Source organism: Podarcis gaigeae, assembly GCF_964106915.1.
Source record: "Podarcis gaigeae genome assembly, chromosome: 2".
Classification (NCBI taxonomy): Eukaryota; Metazoa; Chordata; class Lepidosauria; order Squamata; family Lacertidae; genus Podarcis; species Podarcis gaigeae.
Genome location: NC_139679.1, coordinates 30,883,600 through 30,903,720, shown reverse-complemented (window position 1 = coordinate 30,903,720; position 20,121 = coordinate 30,883,600). Strand labels below are relative to the sequence as shown.

At 45.2% G+C, this 20,121-nt stretch overlaps 1 protein-coding gene across 1 annotated transcript; it reads right to left on the bottom strand.

Annotated features, from left to right (window-relative positions):
* Nucleotides 1-591: 591 nt before the first annotated feature.
* Nucleotides 592-10,889, bottom strand: NPTX1 (neuronal pentraxin 1). Its single transcript, XM_083717785.1, has 5 exons — nucleotides 10,339-10,889; nucleotides 9,740-9,947; nucleotides 8,481-8,725; nucleotides 7,183-7,362; nucleotides 592-4,893 (listed from the first exon to the last, which is right to left on the bottom strand). The coding sequence occupies exons 1-5, from the start codon at nucleotides 10,849-10,851 to the stop codon at nucleotides 4,672-4,674; spliced, it is 1,368 nt and encodes a 455-aa protein (XP_083573911.1). The 5' UTR covers nucleotides 10,852-10,889; the 3' UTR covers nucleotides 592-4,671.
* Between the last annotated feature and the right edge of the window lie 9,232 nt (nucleotides 10,890-20,121).

Sequence of the window (20,121 nt, the reverse complement as noted above, 5' to 3'; positions counted from 1 at the left end):
ACTGAAATGCTAGTTTACCCCTCTTGCTTTGTCCCTCTGGTCTCTTGAAATACCACTGCCAGCGAAAGAGGTCAAGAACAGGGGCAGGCTGCACGAGACAAGCGCCAAGGGATCAACCAATTTGTTTACAGCCCTGTAAAGGGTTCAAGTCATTGAGACAGGGGATGAGAAGATATGTTGCTCAGTCTTCTTATCCCAATATAGGGTTGTGCCAGGAAAAAAACAAGTAAGAGGTATGTGCAGGAGATCAGCTGGATAGAGATGAAAGCAAAACTGGGCACCCCAAAGCAGCAAAAGCTGGCAACCCTAATTGTTTAGACAGAAGAACTGGCAGGAAAAGGGAGATTACCACAGGCAATGGTCAGCTGGTTCACTTGGCCAGAGAGCATATGCAGTTGTTTTCAGGACTGGTTTTGCAGAACCATGGCAGCAGGCCACAATCTGTGCTGCAGGTGTGAGATCTCTGCTGCTGCCGGCTCAGCAGCACAAGACATGCTTCTTCCCAATTGGAGCTGACTTTGGGAGTTCCAGGCTGTACTGGGGTCCTTTCTGGGAGAGGAAAGTTTGGTGGGGGAAATGACTGCAGCCGTGTTGTCTTTCATCACTCTTTATTGTGTAAAAATAAATTCGACAATTCATGTAGTTTAAGCAATAAAATGAAAAAAGGAAAGAAAAAAAACAGCATGAAGAACCAGTAGAAACAGTGCATTTTAAGAATTGCTGATGTGGACTGTGGATGTAAGATATAACATCAACTCATTCAAAACCCAGTAAAGACTGATAGCAAGAAATAGGAAAAATATACAGCTTTGGTTAACAGAATGACAACTCAAGAAACATTTATCCTCTTTCACGCTGTACAGTATATACAATTTTATCACTATCACCCTTTTTATTTTTTTTATTTTGGCAAATCCTGCGCAATTTGGACTGGATTTATTTACCTTGACATGTTTTTCCCCCCTTCATCAGTTTACACTTAACATTCATTATTAGTTACAAGAAGGTTTCCAATAAGGGTCGTTAGCAGATCGATCTTACAAGGTAGAATTTTGTTGGGATTGGTTGGTTTTGCTTTTAAAGAGCACTGCTTAAAATATGCTGCCCTGAGCCAAGATTTAAAAGTAAGATAACTAGGCTGTGTTTGTGTTGATTATGTTTAGATAGATTTCCACCCCCCTTTCCTAGTGCTTTAGCATTGAGATTTCATAGGGTGGTCACATGACCCACTTCAATATCTGATGAGCAGCAATCTTTCAATAGTGCAACATCGACCTTGAACTGCTTATTACATGCCCATCCATGCTGCATATTCATTTGCCACAGCTTTAGGGTTGGTCAAAATGGCTCAGTGAGCCTCACAAATTCTATCCTTCACACCTCCCTTTTCACTCACAGCCAAGAAAAACTCCTTGACTGGGATGAGAGAGGGCGAGGTCGTTTAAAGGGGTGATGGCTGCAGACTATTAGTACAAACCAGAAATTCTTTTTCTTAAAAAAAGAAACCATATAAAATATTATTTATCTCAAAATAAGCTTTGTCATCCTTTTATCCTTCATCTGTAGCTCAAAAGTATTTTTTTCAGGGAATACCTGTTTTTCTACATATATTCTTTTCTAATAAAAATACCTTTCTTGGTAGTAAACTCCTTTTACAACAAGAGAAATAATTTGTGTGTATTTTGTTTTACAAAAGCAGAAAGGCTTGACATTTCAAAGAGTAGCTAACCCTTCAAGGGAGAGAAAATGCTGATTCAACTAATATCACATTTGAGCTGTGATTTCTATACACTGATTGTAAGTTAAGTCCTAGGGAAGTGAATAGGACTTCTAAGTTACCCATGTTTAGGAACACTTGCCGGAGAATGCTTCGCTGATTACCTAAACTGGTGTGACCTTATATTCGTCAGTGGAACTACACCTGTGTAAATGGCCAGTGAAAACACCTCCTTTAGAAGGAGGCCTTTGGGAACTGTCAGACAGTCTTTAGGCAAACACATGCACTGCCTGTGCAGTGCTCTTTACTTGTATGTATGTTTTTATAAAAGGGCGTTACCTGAGAGAGGCATGTATTATTCAGTGCAAGAGGGGACATCAATCGTATTAAGCAGTAGGCTTGAGTTTGGCTGGATCAGCTATTTATTCTGTGCTCGCTAGAGCAGCCTTGGTGCTGAACAGACAGCTCCCAGGGAGTCTGGCACGGAAAATATCCGCCCATTGTGGTGCTGAAGGGACAGCTCCAAGTACATCCAGGTTGGTAAACATCAACAGGACTGATTCAGCAGCACAGTGTACGTTGCACCGCAGAAATGCTTAAAGAACAGCTCCTATAGCTGCTTTTTTAGGACAGCACAACTATTGGATTAAGAGCTCTGGCTTCTCCAGGACTTATAGGAAAAGACAAAGCTGAGTGGAGCAGTTCCCATGGATTGATTTCTTTTAAAGTTATCAATATTTTAACTGGTGGCTCCTCTTCTCTTTTTTAATACAAAAACGTGTAGTGCTGTTTATCATGGGGAAGAATGCTGTATCATTAGCCACCTTTTTCCAGCCATGCCTGACCTATACTATCGTGCTTGGATGACTTTAGTTTTTGAATTGTTTTTAAAGCATGAACTATCACTCAGCAAACCCCCCACAGCTCTGCATTAGCCCATGCAAGCAGGCAAGCATTAGACCAGGTAAAACACGATTGAGGCACCTACTGAAAACATGCAAGAAACGACAGTACACCCCTTGCCTTCCCTATAAGCCTGCAGGAAATCTAAGGGTACCATAAACTAGGACGGAATCTATAAAGAGCACTATGCAACCCATTGTCACTAAAGGTGGTAAAATAGGCACTCTTATCTAACCAAAACACAATCCTCTCAAGAAAGGCCAACCGCTACACCTTCCCAGCCTCCTAAAATAGTTGGTGCCCTTCAAGATGCAAACAGCTCCGTCTATAAGCACGATAAGAAATGCACATTTTGCCTTTTTGCAGAGGTTTATCTGAAGGCTCGACATACAGTCTGTTAGGTATCCCTTGTGCTGTTCTTTTTAAAAAACAAACAAACATAGTGCAGGCTCTGTTTCTGGTTATTGGGCAAAACAGATGCATGGTGAGGTCACAGCCTCTTCTTAATTCCCTGGGGCTTTGGAGCAAAACCAGGATTTGCCCTTTATTCAGTTTCTTGACACATTTGCTTAAAACCTCTCTCAAGCAGTTCCTTATTCCTTTCACAAAGGAAAAACTATGAACCTTTATGAAAGTGAAGTATACCTCAAATCTCATTGGGTCCAATAAGCACAGGGCAGGCAAGGCTCCTTGCGCTATACATCCTGCCACCTGCAGTGAACCCAATTTGTATTTAAAAGGCAAAAATCTCAGCTCAGCGGTATGGCCATGGAAATCGGACTGCAACCACATGCTTTGCATCCGACTACCACTAAAACTCCCCCCTACCCCAGCCCTTCAGGTTTATGGCTCTTAGTGAGAGTAAAGGAGCATTGGTAAGGGTTTGGGAATGCCTCATAAAGTCGTAAGAAAATAGTCCCATCTTCAAGCCAAGTATTCTGGGGAAAGGCCCAGGGTGCATTACCTTTGGAGGGGAAGGCAAGTAGGAGCCTGCTGTGGAACCAGGAAGGGAGAGGTAAGGGGATGAACCGGGTGGTTTTCTGCCATCTTTGGGTCACAGAGTTTTGGGTAAAGCAGTAATCAATGCCTGTGGAAGGAAGGTTTTCTGGACTACGCATAGGCTTTGTGATGGCTAACAGAGGCAGATCCTTTAGGCTGTACAGCAAAATGAAGGCAGACAAGGGAAGGGAGCTGCTCTGCAGCTCCATTAAAATAGGTAGGAGCCAGCTGCTCCTACAAAAGACCAAGGATCTGGACAAGTCGTCTAGGATCCTTGAGCTGGCAATGCTCCTGAGTCTCACATGTACCCTTGGGGGGCAAAGATGGCTCTGTTTGCTCCGGCCATAGCCAGAGGTTTACACAATTGGTGGGGGAGCAATGAGGGACCTGAAGAATTTCAGAGAACAGTCCTACCCCCACCACCACCCCTTGAATCTCCTAGTCAAGCCACCATCATGCGTCTCTCAAAAAGCGTTTATCCTCCTATCACTCAGAGAATAATTCGTAATAAAAAATAAATATCTGCCCACAGGTGATGGCTGCTTAAAAGACATAGAGTAGAGTAGGAATATAGAGATATCCTTTAAAAAGTATATGCAAATGAAGACAAATGTGCTGAAAGAGTCGCACCAGCCCAAAGGCACTCAGGCATTGAAACAAAGTTGGCAAGCCAGAAAAATCAGACCATTCATGATGAGACTTCATAAAGCAAAATGGAAAAAAGATAATAAAATCTCGATCCAAAGGAGAAAGGGACAAAAGAGGGAGTGAGAGAGAGGGGTGGGGGTGGGGACAACGAACCCTCTCTTCAAAATTGTAAGGTTGCAAAGTCCCAGGTTGCCTTAGAGTTGACTGAAAAACTCCAAGTCTCCTAGATTAAAAAAAAATGTGATTGATTCTTTAGAACAAACAAAGAAGATAATTTTTAAAAGAAAGACAGAAGAGAGAAAGGAAATAGATTTGTCCATAATTCATTCCTGGGTGAGGAGAATGTCTGTTAACCAAGGGTTAAATGGATTTGGAATGGGAAGGGTGGGGAAGAGCAGCATTTTTTAGTTGATCTGACGGCAGGCTTCAAATGTCCATTTGGTGGCTCCACCATAAATATCAATGTTGGTCTCGGACCAGGCTATGACACTACCAGACAGGGCTTTGGTGCTGCACGTGGCCAGGTTGTAGATCTCCCCTGGGGTGAGCTTCCGATCCCAGATGTTGAAGTGGGCTAGTTCTCCCACAAATGCCTGGGTGGCATCAAATCCACCTCCAAGTGTGTCCTTGAAGAGAGAAATTGAAGATAAAAGATTTGAAAACATCTCACCCTGGAAATACGCAATATATATCCTTATCTAAAAGTTAGTTTTCTGACCCTAACTTGAATTAGTAGGATTCTAAAATGGCATCTCTATTATTTTACATTTTGGAAAACTCTAGGGCATTTTTGTTGGGTTCTTCATTTTCTTTTTCCCTGAAAACCCCAAGAAGGATAACTCTTTGTGCTGGAATATATATTAGGATGGCATGCACATTGTAAAATTTTATATTAAAAAAAGAAGACCCAAGAGGTAAGTCAACACTGGGAATCCTACAGTCTTGACAGAGTAAACACTTGAAATGAGCCAGAAAGCTTTCGTGGCAGCATGCAAAGGTCAGCAGGAATAAACTGCAACAGAGAAGTTCAATAAGGAGGATGCGACGTGCAACCTTTTAAGTGCATCTTCCATGGATGGAACTTCCAAAAATAGAAACTTAGGCCCCTGGTTCCAGCAGTGCCAGTATGTCTGGAAGGGAGAAGGATGGAGATGGAAGTTGTTCCCTGAGGAGACTTGCCTGCAGCCTGCTCTGCTATCTTCTAGGTGCTAGGAAAATACCTTCTATTTTTCTCAGGCTGTTTTACCTTTACAGTACTGGATAACTCTGTCTCTAATTAGTAGTGTTAAATTTTGCAGTGTTTCTATTCTCCTTTCATTCTGTGGTGTAAGGCACTCTGAGAATTTTGAATGGCAGTACAGATTTATTTATTTTTTAATGTAAATTTGTATGCACATGTAAACAAAGGCCTCGCATGTTGTTTTGAGAGAGGAAGAAGACAAGTGGTGTTTAAAGAAATGGGCTGTGGTGATTTGCTATGATCCTCCATCTTGAGACTTTTTTGGATGTGAAAATATTTTTTAAAAACTGAAAGCATGCGCCAGAATCATTAGATACCATGACTTTCGCTTTCTGACTATGGCAATGTATCTGAGTGAGCATGTTGTGTCGCTGGCAGGCAGAGTTGATCTATGTCACTTGTGCGATAAGTGATGGGGAAAATAACTGCTTGTTTTTTTGAGAAATGCAGGAAGGAAATTTAGATGCCTAGTGGTGTGTAATTCAGTGTGAAATAGTTGGTTAGCTTTAGACAGAGAAGCAACAAGGACAGGACCCTTTCCAGGACTTGCATATCACCCTGTAAAATTTGAATTATAATTCGTGTGTGTGTGTGTGTGTGTGTGTGTGTGTGTATCCATGTGCAGGTGTAGATGTTAGGCAGCAGTGTTGTCTCTACCACTGTCAAAATTATTATGTGCCCTGAAGATCCCACTTGTTCCATGGGAACGTCAATCCCCATTCCTTTAAAATTATGAGTGGTTGTGTATGCAAACATGTGTGTAGTTCACGGGGTAGCTAATGTGGTGCACTCCAAATGTTGCTAAACTCCAATTCCCATCAGCTCCAACCAGCATGACTAATGGTCAGGGATTATGGGCACTGAAATCCAGCAATATGTGTGGGGACACCATGTTGGCTACCCATGGTTCAATTGTTCTTTAATGTGCATGGCTAAAGGGAACAGATTGGTGATTTTCTGTGTCTCCTACTCATTTTAGAACTCTCTCACCACCACCCCCATACCATTTGGTCTCCTCCCTCCCTCTCTTTAATCTCCTTCTGTTCTTATCCAATGCCTAAAAAACTTCATCAAATTTTGCCACAGTTGTTGTTTTTAAGAGGCAAATTTCCTGTACTGCCCGTGGCGGAACCACTTTGCAGTCATCTAACAAATGTACTAAATGCTGGCTCTGACAGGCAACCTATGAAACTATCGCTGCAGTAAACCTTATGCTGTAGGTTCAGAAGGTATGGAACGCCAGTATGGCAGGTTGACATAACCATGCTACATTGGCACCAGAGACCCTGGCATATGCATGATGAGACCTGCTGAACAGGCATCTGGAATACAAGGTGGATTCTACTATGTAGCATGTGAAGCTGCAGTCCCCAGCATTTCCTAGTATGGCTGGGAGAGATCCCTGCTCAAAACCCTGCAGAGCAGTTTCCAGCCAGTGCTGAAAATCATGAGCCAGGTGGACCCAATGGTCTGACTCTGGCAGCTTCCTGTGTTCCGAGGAATATCTAGGTCTACTACACTTAATCCAGAGCAGCACAATCTGCAGGTTTTAACTATAATGCTTAAGCACCTTCTCTACCAGTCTTTCTAATCAAATTGCTGCAAACCTTGTACAGACCATGGATAAATTCCAGTGGCCACCCCTTCCTCCTCCGCTGCCACCATGCTACCTTACCTGTTCCTGTCCCAAAACAAGGACCCCTTGTGGCTTGATAGGATGATAAGGGGCCAGGTTTTCCCCATTGCCTCGTTGTGTGCCATCTTGATAAGCTTCCCAGACACCATCCCGGGTTGTCCATGTGATGCAGATATGGTGCCATTTCCCATCGTTAATGACAAAAGGAAGCTTTGCTACCTGGTGAGAGAAGAGGGAGATTGCTGCAGTAGGCATGCCCTATAACAACAAAAGCATGAACTGTACAGTACTAGAGACTTCACCAAGCTGGTGGTCTTCCCGAACCTGCCCTGTTATGTAATAGATTCGATTTTCACATGAACCACAGAACCTTCTGGTTCCCATTGATAGAAAGATGAAGATTTGATGGGGTGGCAAACATTCTAGATTCTTAAAACTCCAGTAAGTGGAGATAATGGCAATGCTTATTTTAACTTCAAGGACACAGGATCAGGTTTTCTGACCCTAACTTGAATTAGTAGGATTCTAAAATGACATCTCTGTTATTTTACATTTTGGTAAACACTAGGGCATTTTTGTTGGGTTCTTCATTTTATTTTTCCCTGAAAACCACAAGAAGGATACCTCTTTGTGCTGGAATATATCTTGGGATGTCATGCCCATTGAAAAAAATGTAACACAAAAGGAACGATCACACTTGTCAAAATGTGGAGGTGCTGTCACACAAGCTAGGGTTTTTAACTAATAATAATAATAATAATAATAATAATACTGTGCATATATAAAGGTTGTTCTTTAATGGCATTTGTATTTCATTTTGGGCCACAAGAAGAAAAATATTGAATGTCTGCCTGGTAACATACACAGTGCTATATAATGACCTTAAATTTTGGAGAAGGGATTGGGGAACTGGGGCTTCTTAAAAAAAAAATCACTTATTTCTCTGGAGGGCAAGCTAAATATAAGCTCCTCCATTTCTTTTTTCTTTTTTTCCAGATGTCCCTGGGTGTCTTTATTTAAGTTGCTCCAGAAAAGGGGGTTGGAGCCTGGGGGGGCTGTAACTCACTTCCTTTGTTTTCACTTTGAAAGCAAAGCTGCTGAATTCCAATACTGCTGGCTGCAGTATCGACCAGCACCAGTGGTTTGCAAATACATACTCACCATGTGCAAAAGATGCCACAAGGTGTTTGCAGAAAGGGGGCAGAGTTTTCATTATTTAGCCATTATATTAAATGCTGGTTTTGTTGCCACTTGTTTTATTAATTAATACATTTCTCCCCTCCTTACCCTTAAAATCATGCCATGGCAATTAAAATATTAGAATACTGGTCACTTACCTTATCATTGATAAGGATCTCCATGGGATTATTGCCCCACTCAATAAGCACTAGCTCATTGGCTTGCCCAGGTACTGCATAAGAGAAGGGTGTGCCCACACCTGGGGAGGCATTCGATTTTATCCACATGCAAATAGTAAAGGCGTACATCTCTGGCAGGCTTTTCTTCACCTTGGCATACATATAGTTGGTTCTCAAGGGGAAAGTCAGCTGAAACTTATCTGTTGGCCGATTGTCTTTCTGGCCTGAGGAAAGATAGAGAGGGTGTTTGTCAGAGGTCTTGAAGGGTACTGGGGGTAAGTTCCATTGAACTCAGTGGGGCTTACTTCTGAGTAGACCTGCATAGGATTGTGCTGTGCAATAGGATTGCACATGAAGTAGGGTGCTCCTATTTGAATAATAGCATAGATGTAATTCTAAAATGTACAGGAAGGTCTTGAGTCTCCTTCAGTGGAATTTTGCATAGAATTGTCTGTCTGTCTGTCTGTCTGTCTGTCTGTCTGTCTGTCTGTCTCTCTCTCTCTCTCTCTCTCTCTCTCTCTCTCCATTATATAATGAGCCTTAAGATGGCACTGTTTAAATCCCTCCAGCACATTTCGGCACTCTAATCCTAGTCACATGGACAGTGCTTGGGGAATAGGGTCTTTTTTCTCCTTTCATCTCCCACTCCCCCTATAAAGCTAAAAAGCGCTAATGAACACAGAAAAAGGAAAGGAGCAGAGTATTTGACTGGACACAACAACTGGTTCTGTTGAAGTTTAAGATGCACAAATTGCTTAGAGGAGGGAGAAAATGTTAAACAGCTTGTCCTAGGTCACTTAGAGGGTAGACCCCAATGCATATAGATGAATGAATTACGTTAGCAAGTTGAAGGTGCATTTTTTCTACATAGGTGTGCCGAGTCAAAGATACTTTGCTAACATAGATTAGGTAGTTCTTTCCTACTTTACCAATATAACTTTGGAAGAACAAGATATCATTATTTACTGTCCTTTCCCATTACACATAAACACACAATCACAGAGACACACTCACTTTTGTCCATGAATTCCAGGGAGGATCAGAGTTGCATTTGCTCATAATTTAAATGAAAAGTAATCATTTCTTCATCTCTTTTAAACAGAAGGGGGGGGAGAGAGAACTGCTTTGTAAGGTGGGGGGCGCGCGAAGGTGAGCTGTTTTTCTCAGGCTGCCTCCAAATGTGTAATGGAACAAAATGTTGATCATTTAAATCTAAGCTTTTCTCAGTTTCTTTTTACCTTTCTCTAGGTCACTGATCCTTTGGTGAAGGGAAGTTAAAGTGCTTTCTATTTTTCCTCTTTCTTCAGTCTCGTTCTTGGGGTTGTACTTGCCTTCTTCCAGGCTGTTAATTCGGGACAGGACTTGCTTCTCTAAGTCATCGATGTTATTCTGGAGTATCTCCTTCAGGGAATTGGTCTGGCTGGAAGAATTCATCCTACTGAATTGCTGCACGGGGTGGGGAGAAGCAAAGAGAGTAAGTGGATTGTTGCAAACCAAATTAACACCACAGCATTATTTACCACAGACTCATCCTGATGTTTGCTACCCTGGCAGCTATACTCACGGGCGGCTTTCCAAGCAAAGGAGCACCGATTTATCAAAGGGAAGCAACCAAATTGCCACAGAACCCTACTGTATGAGAGTGGAACGGGGTGGGGGGTGGGGGAAGTGGCAGAGAATACTTCGCATTTTGCTGCAGACATTTTACCTCGGGAACAGGGCAAAGGGTGCAGCATTAAATCAACACCGAAGAAGGCAGGGGCCGGCCATCCCAAAGCCACGTCTGACGTGTCTCCTTTTCTAGCTCTAAGGAAAAACAGAAAGGAGAAAGTTGTACCTCCAAGGTTTCTAGTCTTGTTTTAAGCGACTGCAAAGTTTGCCCAAGTTGGGTCAAGGTCTCGGCAGCCGGAGTCCGGGACAGATCCCCCATGGTGTTTTTCGAAGAGCCGGTCTGCTTCCTGTTGGAGCCCCCTCCTGTTTTGGATTCACTGGGGACCGTGTCCAGCGAGCTCTGGCTCTCACACCTGCCCAGCTTCGTGGTTAGTTCCCTGATGGTTTCCTTTTGGTTCATGATGGTCTCCTTTTGCTGAAGCACCGTTTCCCGCAGCTGTAGCACGGTGGTCTTCAGGTCTTCCGTGCTGCCGCCGCTCTGCATAGAAGAAGTGCACATGTCCGTATCCAACGGCACCGAGGTGCAGATAAACCGGGTCTGCCCGAAATTCTGGGCGCATCCTCTCAAAAAGAAGAACGAGGCCAACACGAGGCTGCACCGCACCCCTGCGAACATGGCCGGGGCAAAGTTCCCAACAGACGCGGCGCCCCGGAACGCTGGAGTTACTTTCAGCACCATGGAACTGTCCGCCGAACTGCTGAGCCGACTGCGGTACGCGGGCTGCTTTTATAGCGCGCGGGGGGGGGGGCTACGAGCCCGCTGACGTCACAATGGGGTGGAATCCCTGTTTAATTGCCTTGCGAGCGCCCTGTTCCCCTGTTCCGGGCAGCCGAAAGTGGAAGGCGAGGGGTCCCGGTGGAATTGACCGAGGGGGCCTGGGAATTGCCTCTGCCGCCTCCGCTTCGCGTCGCGAATGGAACGGTGGACTGGGAGAGCCCGCGGTGGGCGGGGGCGCCCAGGGAGCACAGGGAAAGAAGAGCCTTCACTCTGGCCGCTGCGTAAGGCTCGCTTGCACGTGTGCGGCGCAGAGAGAGGCAGCGCTTCTCGGCCCGGCTGGCAGCGAGGCTGAGAAGAAGCGCGGTGTGTGCCTTCAGGGTGCTGAAGTGCAGGAAGGAGTGCGCAAGGTCATGTCTGCGGTAGCTCGCGCCGCGCTGGAGCAAAACTTAAGGCTGCAGGCTTAGAGAACGCCGGGCGGTGGTAGTGGTGTGTGTGTGTGTGTGTGAATGTGTGTCCACGTGCGTGTGTATAACCCCTATGTAGTATGTGTGTAATCCTAGGGGCTGAGCGGTCTTTGGAAACCAGCCCCCCATAAAATAATTGAGGGGACTGCCCCCTCCCCAAGTTGATGGACATTGCCATTCAAATGGTGTGTGCACCGCATCATGTGATTAATTATGCGGGGCAAGGTGTACCTCCCCCCCAAAAAAATTTTTATTCATGTTGGCACCCTTGTGTGCAATACTCACTAGCTGGTGTACTTGTGTTTTCGAAGGAGTCATAGTGGGTGTAAGAAAGGGACGGCTATGTTATAATCAGGATAAGGTTGTATTTGGCGGCGGCGGGGATTAACCTGTGGGCCCCCAGGTGGTGCTGAAGGCCAACTCAGGTACTCCCAGTCAGCATAGCCAGTGGTCAAAAAGTATGGGTGTTGTGTAATCCGGCAAGGTCTGGAGGACCACAAATCCCCCCTCCCTTCCCTTGATGATTGGAGGTTGTGTGCTTATGTTTTAACGCTGGAAGATGCTACTTTAGGATAGGAGTCGTCTAGCCACTTGACGATTTTCAGGCGCAATCCAGCCCTGGGAATCTGTGCACCAATGACGCACACGCAAAACTCTTGCATGCCTTCCAGAAGCCTGTGGTGTGTCACAGCTCTTCATGTGTGTCACTATGGCAGGCGTCTGAAAAGAGGAGGCTGTCGTGACACGTCTGAATGAGTCCATCCATACCTGGAAAGAGGGAGTGAGAGCTCTTTTCTACAGCCCTTGCTACCCCTCAACCTCCCAGCTTCTCAACTCGTCAGTAGTTAAATCCTAAAGGAGGTGCCAGTGCGTCAAGCATCGCCCCTGGCCTTAAATTCTTTCCTCCTCGTGCTGCTCGCTTCTCTGGAGCGTAAACCCTCTCTGTGATCACTCAGTGGCGAGAGAATTTTGCTCATGCTCAGAGACCCACGACTGTGCGCCCTGACACAAAGGAAGCTCTGCTCTCAATCCAACTCCGCTGTCCTTGGCTAATTCGTGTGGTCGCTGCTTTTGCTTCAGTTAAGTTCCCTGTTTGGGGAAGCAAAACCGGGCAGCTGCTGCAGGATTTGTTCCCAAAGCCGCGCTTGCTCAAGGAAGCAGCGCCCGCCTTCCCCATGGCCTCTCGCGGGAAGCTCGCTCTCATTTCTCCTTCTTTGCCCCCCTTTTCCGATCCGAGGAGGACCATTTCACGGGCTCTGGGTCGCAGCAGCCATCCAGCCAAGCGGGAGCGTGATGATGCGGCCTGCGGGGAAAGAAAAAGAAAAGAAACACACCCGGATACTTTGCTCAGGGCCCTTCTGCTGCCGCTCCTCTTCCCAGCCAGGAGATTCGCTTCCAGTAAAGCAGTCCATGCTTTCCCGCAAGAAGCATCCGCCCGAGGGATGCGCCTCCGGAGCAGACAGCGGAAGCGGCTCATTTCCTCCCGTTTCTAGTGGCACCGACTGAGTGCTTGAATGACTGGATCGTCTGCTCCTTTGCCAGGGCACCGGATACCTTCCCGCACCGCGGCGCCTCTGGGGCTTTGGGAGCTGAGAATGAAGCGAGCGAGGCGATCTCAGCCTCATGTCCCCTTCTCTTCCTCCCCTCCGGAGCTCGTGGCCGCGCCAGCGCTGGCTGGAGGCCTGAGGAGGGGTCTACGCGCGTTGCTGTTGTGCCCCGAACAAAAGTTACCGCTCCAGAGCTGCTCTTATCGAATTCAGTGGTGGTGGAGAGGAGGGCAAGGTTCGCACAGCAAGCTTGAAAGGCCTGCATGTGGGTATTAGACTAGGAGAAACTGCAGCAAGCAGGTTTTTAGAACATTGGTTCTGGTTGATTTAAAAAATAAATAAACACCAGAGTTCAGAAGAGCTCTTGGTGTTCCTGAGGAATAATCACAAATGGAAAGGGAAAGGAGGAGACTTTAGGGAAAGATGGGGAGGGGCACTGGATACAGTGCCGGATTTATGTATAAACTAAACAAGCTATAGTTTAGGGCCCCACTCTCTTGGGGGCCCCCAAAAAAAATTAAAGGAAAAAAAAACTGGATTTACATTTCCAAAATATATGATAAAAAACAAATAAAATAAAACCTGTTTTGTGTTGTGTAGGCTCCTATTTGTTATGTGCAAATGGCTTTAGATACCATTTAGGTCCATAAATTACCATACAGCACATATTCAACACAAATAGCAGCAACAATTTGTTGTTGACAAAGGACAGCTGGACATATAAAGGGCCCCATTGCCTTCAGTAGCTTAGGGCCTCATCAAACCTAAATCCGGCCCTGACTGGATAATGTACACAAATGGATTGTAACCAAGTTTTACTCAAGAGCAGACCCGCTGAAATTACAGTAATGAAGTTCATCAAGCGCTTTTATTTCAGTGGGTCTACTTCGAGCAAGACTATCATTGGCCTCAACTCTGTAGTCTCAAAAAGTGTTGACCAGCAAGGGTTTTCTGGTTTCCATTCCTTTGTTGTAGTGTTCAGGGAGGAAGGGGCAGGCCCTCTTCACGGCAACCCCTGCAAGCCATACCTCGTTCCTTTTCGAAGAGTATGCAGCAAAAATAAACTTCTGACCAAAGCACACATTCAGTAACAAGCCGGGTTCCCCTCCGGGCAGCTTTGCTTTAATACTCTTATTCTCATTAATTTATATATGATTTTTCAGTTTTATACATTTCAATAATTTTACAATCATTTTAACATTTTGAAACTTGACTTCCCTCCTCCTCTTTCTGAGGTTCCTTAAATTTATTTTTAATACTTTCTACATTTCCAAATTAATTTAATTTGCTCATTTATTCAAGCGGCTTAGTCATGCTGGCCACATGACCCAGAGAAACTGTCTGCAGACAAACGCCGGCTCCCTCGGCCAGTAAAGCAAGATGAGCGCTGCAACCCCAGAGTCATTCACGACTGGACATAACTGTCAGGGGTCCTTTACCTTTTTTTTTATAACACTGCAGGTTATTACAATAATCCTGCCAATGTTATTATCTGTTTATATTTGTAAATATGCAATAAACCATTTTCATACTTTTATAAAAAGATTGCTATCATGGTTTTTTATTTTTCCAGTAGGTTTCGCCATTTCTGCATAATCCATGAGTTTTTATATCCATTCTTCTATCGCTGGGACTTCTTTCCATTTCTGGACACACAAACAGGCGGTTCTTCGCTTGGGGGATTGCTTTAATATTCTATCCTGATTTTTTTTTATAAAAAAAGAAGAAGAAGAAGTTATGGTAGACTTAAAAAACAAAAACGACCACCTCTGCTCGCCATGCCCTTCCTCTCTCCCTCTGCTTAGCCGGCCTCGCTCAGAGAGAAAAGTTCCATCCATTCATTTGGCCTGCGGAGGTTGGGCAAGTCAGGCCCCAGGAGATGACGTTGAATCCGGTGGCACCGCCTTCTTCCCTGCCCCAATTCTGACCCGCCCACGCAGGACGCAATAATAACAGGCGCTTCTTTGCTTGGGGATTATTAAGCCAGTGCGACTCCCAGTTTGGGCTGCGGCTTAACGTTCCAAGACTGGCTTTTGTCTTTCCAAGCGGGGGAGGCAAGAAACGGCGTGGTGTGGCTGCGTGTGCTGCCAACCCGTGTCCTCTTCCTTCCTCTTCCCCGGTCTGGGCATCGGAGGCCGAGTCATCTGGCGCGGTGGTGGCGGGGTTTCTGTTTGCGCCGGGGAGGCCCTTAGCCCCTTTGCAGAGCGCACGGGGTCAGGCGGGGCGAGGAAAGCTCCTTTGCCGCCCACACGCCACGGATAAGACGGCCTTGGTGGGTGCGGCTGCTGTTACTCTGGAGTAATCCCGCCGAAGCCAGCTGCGGAAGCCCACGCTGGGCGGGTTCTGCCGGCTCTGCGGTGCAAACGCTGAGGCCCGCCAGCTCGCCGCTCCCTGGCGAGTAGCGGGGCTCCTGCCTGCTCAAAGCGGCTTTCTGACAGATTCCCCTCTAGCTCCAGCGGGCAGGGCTTTCTCGGGAGGAGCTGGAGTAGTAAAGCGGGGTTGGATAGGGGCTTCCATTTTGAGGCTTGGGGGAAAAGACATTCCCATCAAGAACCCCTAGTTTAGTCCCACTTTCTTATCTGGACCAAAGCCAGATGTGTCATCACCTTGCCCACCTTCCTTTTAGGCAGAGTGAAGTGGCCACCTGGGAGCAGTAGGGAGGGCTTGGAAGGCAGAGCTATGTGTAGCTTTGACTGAGGCTGCTGCCCTCAGGTGCACCAGCTGCCAGGCCAATCTGCTTCTGTATGTTGAACTGCAGGGGCAGCTTGACCTTCACCTTAGGCAGGAAAACTGTATTGTGCTGACCCTGACCAGGCCTTCAGTCATGAAAAGGTGATCTCCTTTCTCCAGGCATCCCTGCTCATGCCTCAAGGTATCTCTGTCAGAGTCATGCATGGCATTAACCACAGGTAGACAGTTTCCTTTTTCAAGGCTTCCCTATTTTCCGCTTAAATCCTCTCTGCTGTCCTCCAACCTAGTGACTTCAGAACTGCCATGCCAAACGCTCAGATCAATAATAAAACACTGACAGCTCTTTCTGTATTTGCAACACCACAGTTTTCAGTTGCTGGCAATAGCTACCCCACTCTCCCCTCTTTGAAGGCAGATATCTTGCTCCCACCCCACAAGAGCCCCCGCCTTTAGAGCTTTAAATCCAGATGAAGCAATATAACACACATCCTTTATTTCCGCTCTCCACATTTCCTGAGTAAGAATTTCACTTGCTTAAAGGATTAGCAAAGGAGAGCAGCTTCTGGTTGTAACAGGGAGAATCAGCTTCTGGAAAACCACACTGCTTCTAAGCCAGAGGCAAGGCAAGTTGTGAGGGGAGAGGGCTTCTGACACATGCTTCAAGGGGAAAGAGGGAGAGGAGGCAGAATGGTGCCAGCCTCAGGCGCTAAATAGGAGCATCTGCACTGAGCAGCCCCCCCCCCCCCTGCAAGGGAGCAGAAACTTGCCTACCTGCCAGGGGGTAAGATGCCAATAGCAGCCAAATATTTCATCAAGGGAAATGCAAAGCCGGGAAGCAGAACACTGAGTGTAGCCTCCCATCAAATGCACATGTTCTGGGCAATGCGCCAACAGACCCTAGTGCTCTACTGGAGCTCTGCCTGTGATTCATTGGCTGTAATAACCTGGGAGAGGCCACAACACTTTGCAAGAATCACAGAGATGAATGAATGAGGCTCTGATGGGTGCTCTGCTCCTTTGGGCAGATGCATACAAAGGCCCACAGAGTAACATGCTATTAAGGATCCACACAAGTTTATAGAAACAGAAGGCCTGTATACATCATCTATTATCTTGGGGGAACAAGCCCTTAAGTTTCATCAACATCTTGTTCGGTTACCGTACATATTCAGAGGGTGAGCTATTCAAACACTGAGAGAACTGAATCCTTGACAGAATCAAAGGTTCCTGGCCCACTTCTCTGCTAAGGACCATGCAAACAACAGCCTAAATATCTCCCCCTACTTAGAGGAGGATGAGCTGTGCAGCACAAGGTTCCTTGCTGGCACAATGACCCAAGATTGTGAGGCCAGAATCGCTTGTCCATGTAGAAAAGACTTAGTGTCTCAGGACAAAAAAATATTGATGGTAAGGTCAGACAATTGTCCTGTTGGCAAGATCATGCATGTGCTAATTAATGCACATGTGCAGGCCTCAGATCTGAGCTTGCTCACCAGTAACGGCAAGTTATATATGATCCAGGCGTACATTATTCAGTTTTTACTTTGGCTGTTTTTGGAAAATGGATGAACTGCTGAAAATCAAGATGTTCCTACAGCCCAATGTCCAAGGCAGTGATATGATTCCCCTTATGTGATTCTGAGACCTTTGGTAAAGGGTGTGCAATAAATTAATCTTCATCATCATCATCCTGAGGCACATCTCCACAGAAGGCTATTAGCAAGATGGCAAATGACTGGTGTGGTGGGGAGCTGAAGACACACCCTTCTGACCCCAGCATGGCTACACAACTTAACTGGAGAGGGCTGGGGCAAGGTAGATTCAAATTCGAAGCTGTGTGGGCACACTAGCAGAGGCAATGTGGTGCAGCCCCTGGTGTATTAGCGCTCACTGCTGCCCTGACCCCAGCAGGTAAGCTGTAGTGACACCAGTGTCAGGAAGGCATCTCCTTGGCTCTGCCTCACTACATCACTTACTACGGCAAACAGCTGCAGTGGATGTTAGACACAGCTTCTGAGCAGACCTGGCTCAAGATACTTTGCAGCCTGAGGCAATGTACAAGAAAGCACCTCCCATTCCATGTACTGAACTTGCAGTCAAATTTTCCTTCAACACTGGTAATGGGATAGCATCTTCCAGTGCTTACATAGCTCTGATCTCTAAAGGAGTGGAATGTATGGAATGGGACGGGCAGGGGTATCTGCCGCCAGAGGATATGACCTCATTCTGCCTAATAGGGCCAGTCCTTCTCAGTCCTTGATTGTGCAAAAACACTGGTGGAAGGGTAGGTCATACAGGTGTCATGGATGATGGTGATGTTTTAGGGTTAGCAGTCTCTTGAAGATCTTTTAGGAAACTTAAATTTACATTGGAATTCCATTAAAAATAATAACATGAACACATAATACCTTTAAAAATTCATATACTGTAAAACATTAGTGTTCTCATACAGAAACCTATAATTCACACATACACATACCCCGCACCCCAAAATAGCCACAGCAAACTTTGACAGCACACTTCATAGCAGGACGACACAGTGTGTTTCCCCATCTTGATGTTCGAAAAAGTGTGCCTAACAACTAGAGCAGCTATTCTGGCTAGTTTATATATTTTATTCTGGATTTGTCTATCCCACTTTTCAATACAGTGGCTTGCAAATGAATTGAGTTTCTGAGATCAACTTGATCCTGTTCCCATGGTCAACTGGTTATGAAACCTAATTTCCCATGTGAAGAAATGTAATGATTTTGGTAAACAGATTTAATGATGGGAGTGTGAAAAACCACAAATAGTTTATGTGACCAAAATTGCCCATAACTAGCATGCTAGGACGTCATTCATTAATTTGATTGGATTCCTTTGTGCTTTTGCATGGTATTGTAAGCTGCAAGAATACCACAAAGTTGCACATGAATCCTTTTGACAGGACCCACTATGTTTCATCTTAGATACTCTTCCTCAGGGGCAATTAATCAATTTTCTTCAAAGGGATAATCATACACACCTGATAAAAGGTTTTTTTGGGGGGGTAGGGTTAAAATAGTATGATGGTAAACATCTAGCAATCTCTTTCATTGCTTAATCTTGTGGCATCACTGAGAAAGGGGGTCACAATTCCCCCTCTACTCCCCCCCCATCCATGTATCTAATAAAGAAGCAGATGCAATGTGTCACGAGGCTTATTTTTTGCTATAAGAAACTAAAATGGGAACCTCTCTAGAGCTTTTATAGAAGGGCTTTGAAGCCTAAAAACTTTGGTTCCTGAAAAGAAATGGGCGTCTTGCCTTTCAACCAAGCCGTGATTTGCAGTTTGCATGAAATAAGCTAGGAGAGATCAAAAGACACGGTTTACCATTTGATAGGATTCCCCTGGCTGATGTTGGTCAATTTTAATACAAGAATATCTTTATAGAGCACTTAACACAGGTACAAATATTATTATATGCTTCCTAAATCCTCCCCACTGTCACATGCTCTGTGAAATATACACAGAAGGATGAATAGACACAGAGATGAGATTTGTTTCTTTTATTGGAGCTGTTTTTGATTGGGACTTGACAGAACTGTTTATCTGTGGGTTCTCTGTGCAAACCCACCATATATGGAATCAGAATTCAATACCTTGAGATTCTCAGATCCCTTCATCACATTTTTGTATAGAATGTATCTAGTCTTCATGGTATCTAATGAGTGGCTTGGGTCATGTTGGCAACACTTGTTTGAAGGGCTTTTAGAGACTATTAGGTAGGGTGACAGCACACTTTACAGTCCGTCTGTCCCATCCCCCCCCCCCCACTTCCAGGATTCTGTTCCATCTGCTGATCCATTCCTTCCTTACCATTCTTGGTGGTTCCTGTTTCTGCAATATCAGTTTTTACTACGAGAATATTTTAGTTCTTATAAAATGAAGCATTTCAGGGAGAAAAATATTATATTAAAGAAATGCATGTGTTCAAATTTACTTAATTTGCATATTAACTATGGGTGTGGAACTTTGGCTTTCTTGTCACAGAATTGCATGTTGTCAAGGGGGTTTGGGGTGGGGAGGAGAGTTAGTGAAACTTCTTCATAACATGAGCTTGTTTATCCCAATCTGACAGTGGTGATCCCTGTGCATAAGGAGGTTGCTCATCTGGGATTCATTGAAGTGACTGGAGGCAGCTGCTGATGTGGAGGCTTGACTCACCCCCATCTGGATAAGACACTATTTGTTTTTATCTGTTTCCTACAGCTGGAGCTGGATCGGGGCCATTTTGCCATCAGCATAAGATGCTTATGGCAAATGAGTACCAAGTGCTTGTCCACAAGAAGAACATGATATTGTAGGACTCCACTGTAAATTATGAAAAGGGGCCCAATATGATAGATAAAAAGATCCGTATCAAAAACGTGAACTCTGTTCTATTATGAATGGAACAAATTTCCCCTTGAAAGGAAGAGCTGAGTGAGCTGCATCCCCACTTTTCTCAGAGTGATTGTTTTATGCACAAAGGTATGTTTTTGAGGACTTATCTAGTGGGAAAGAA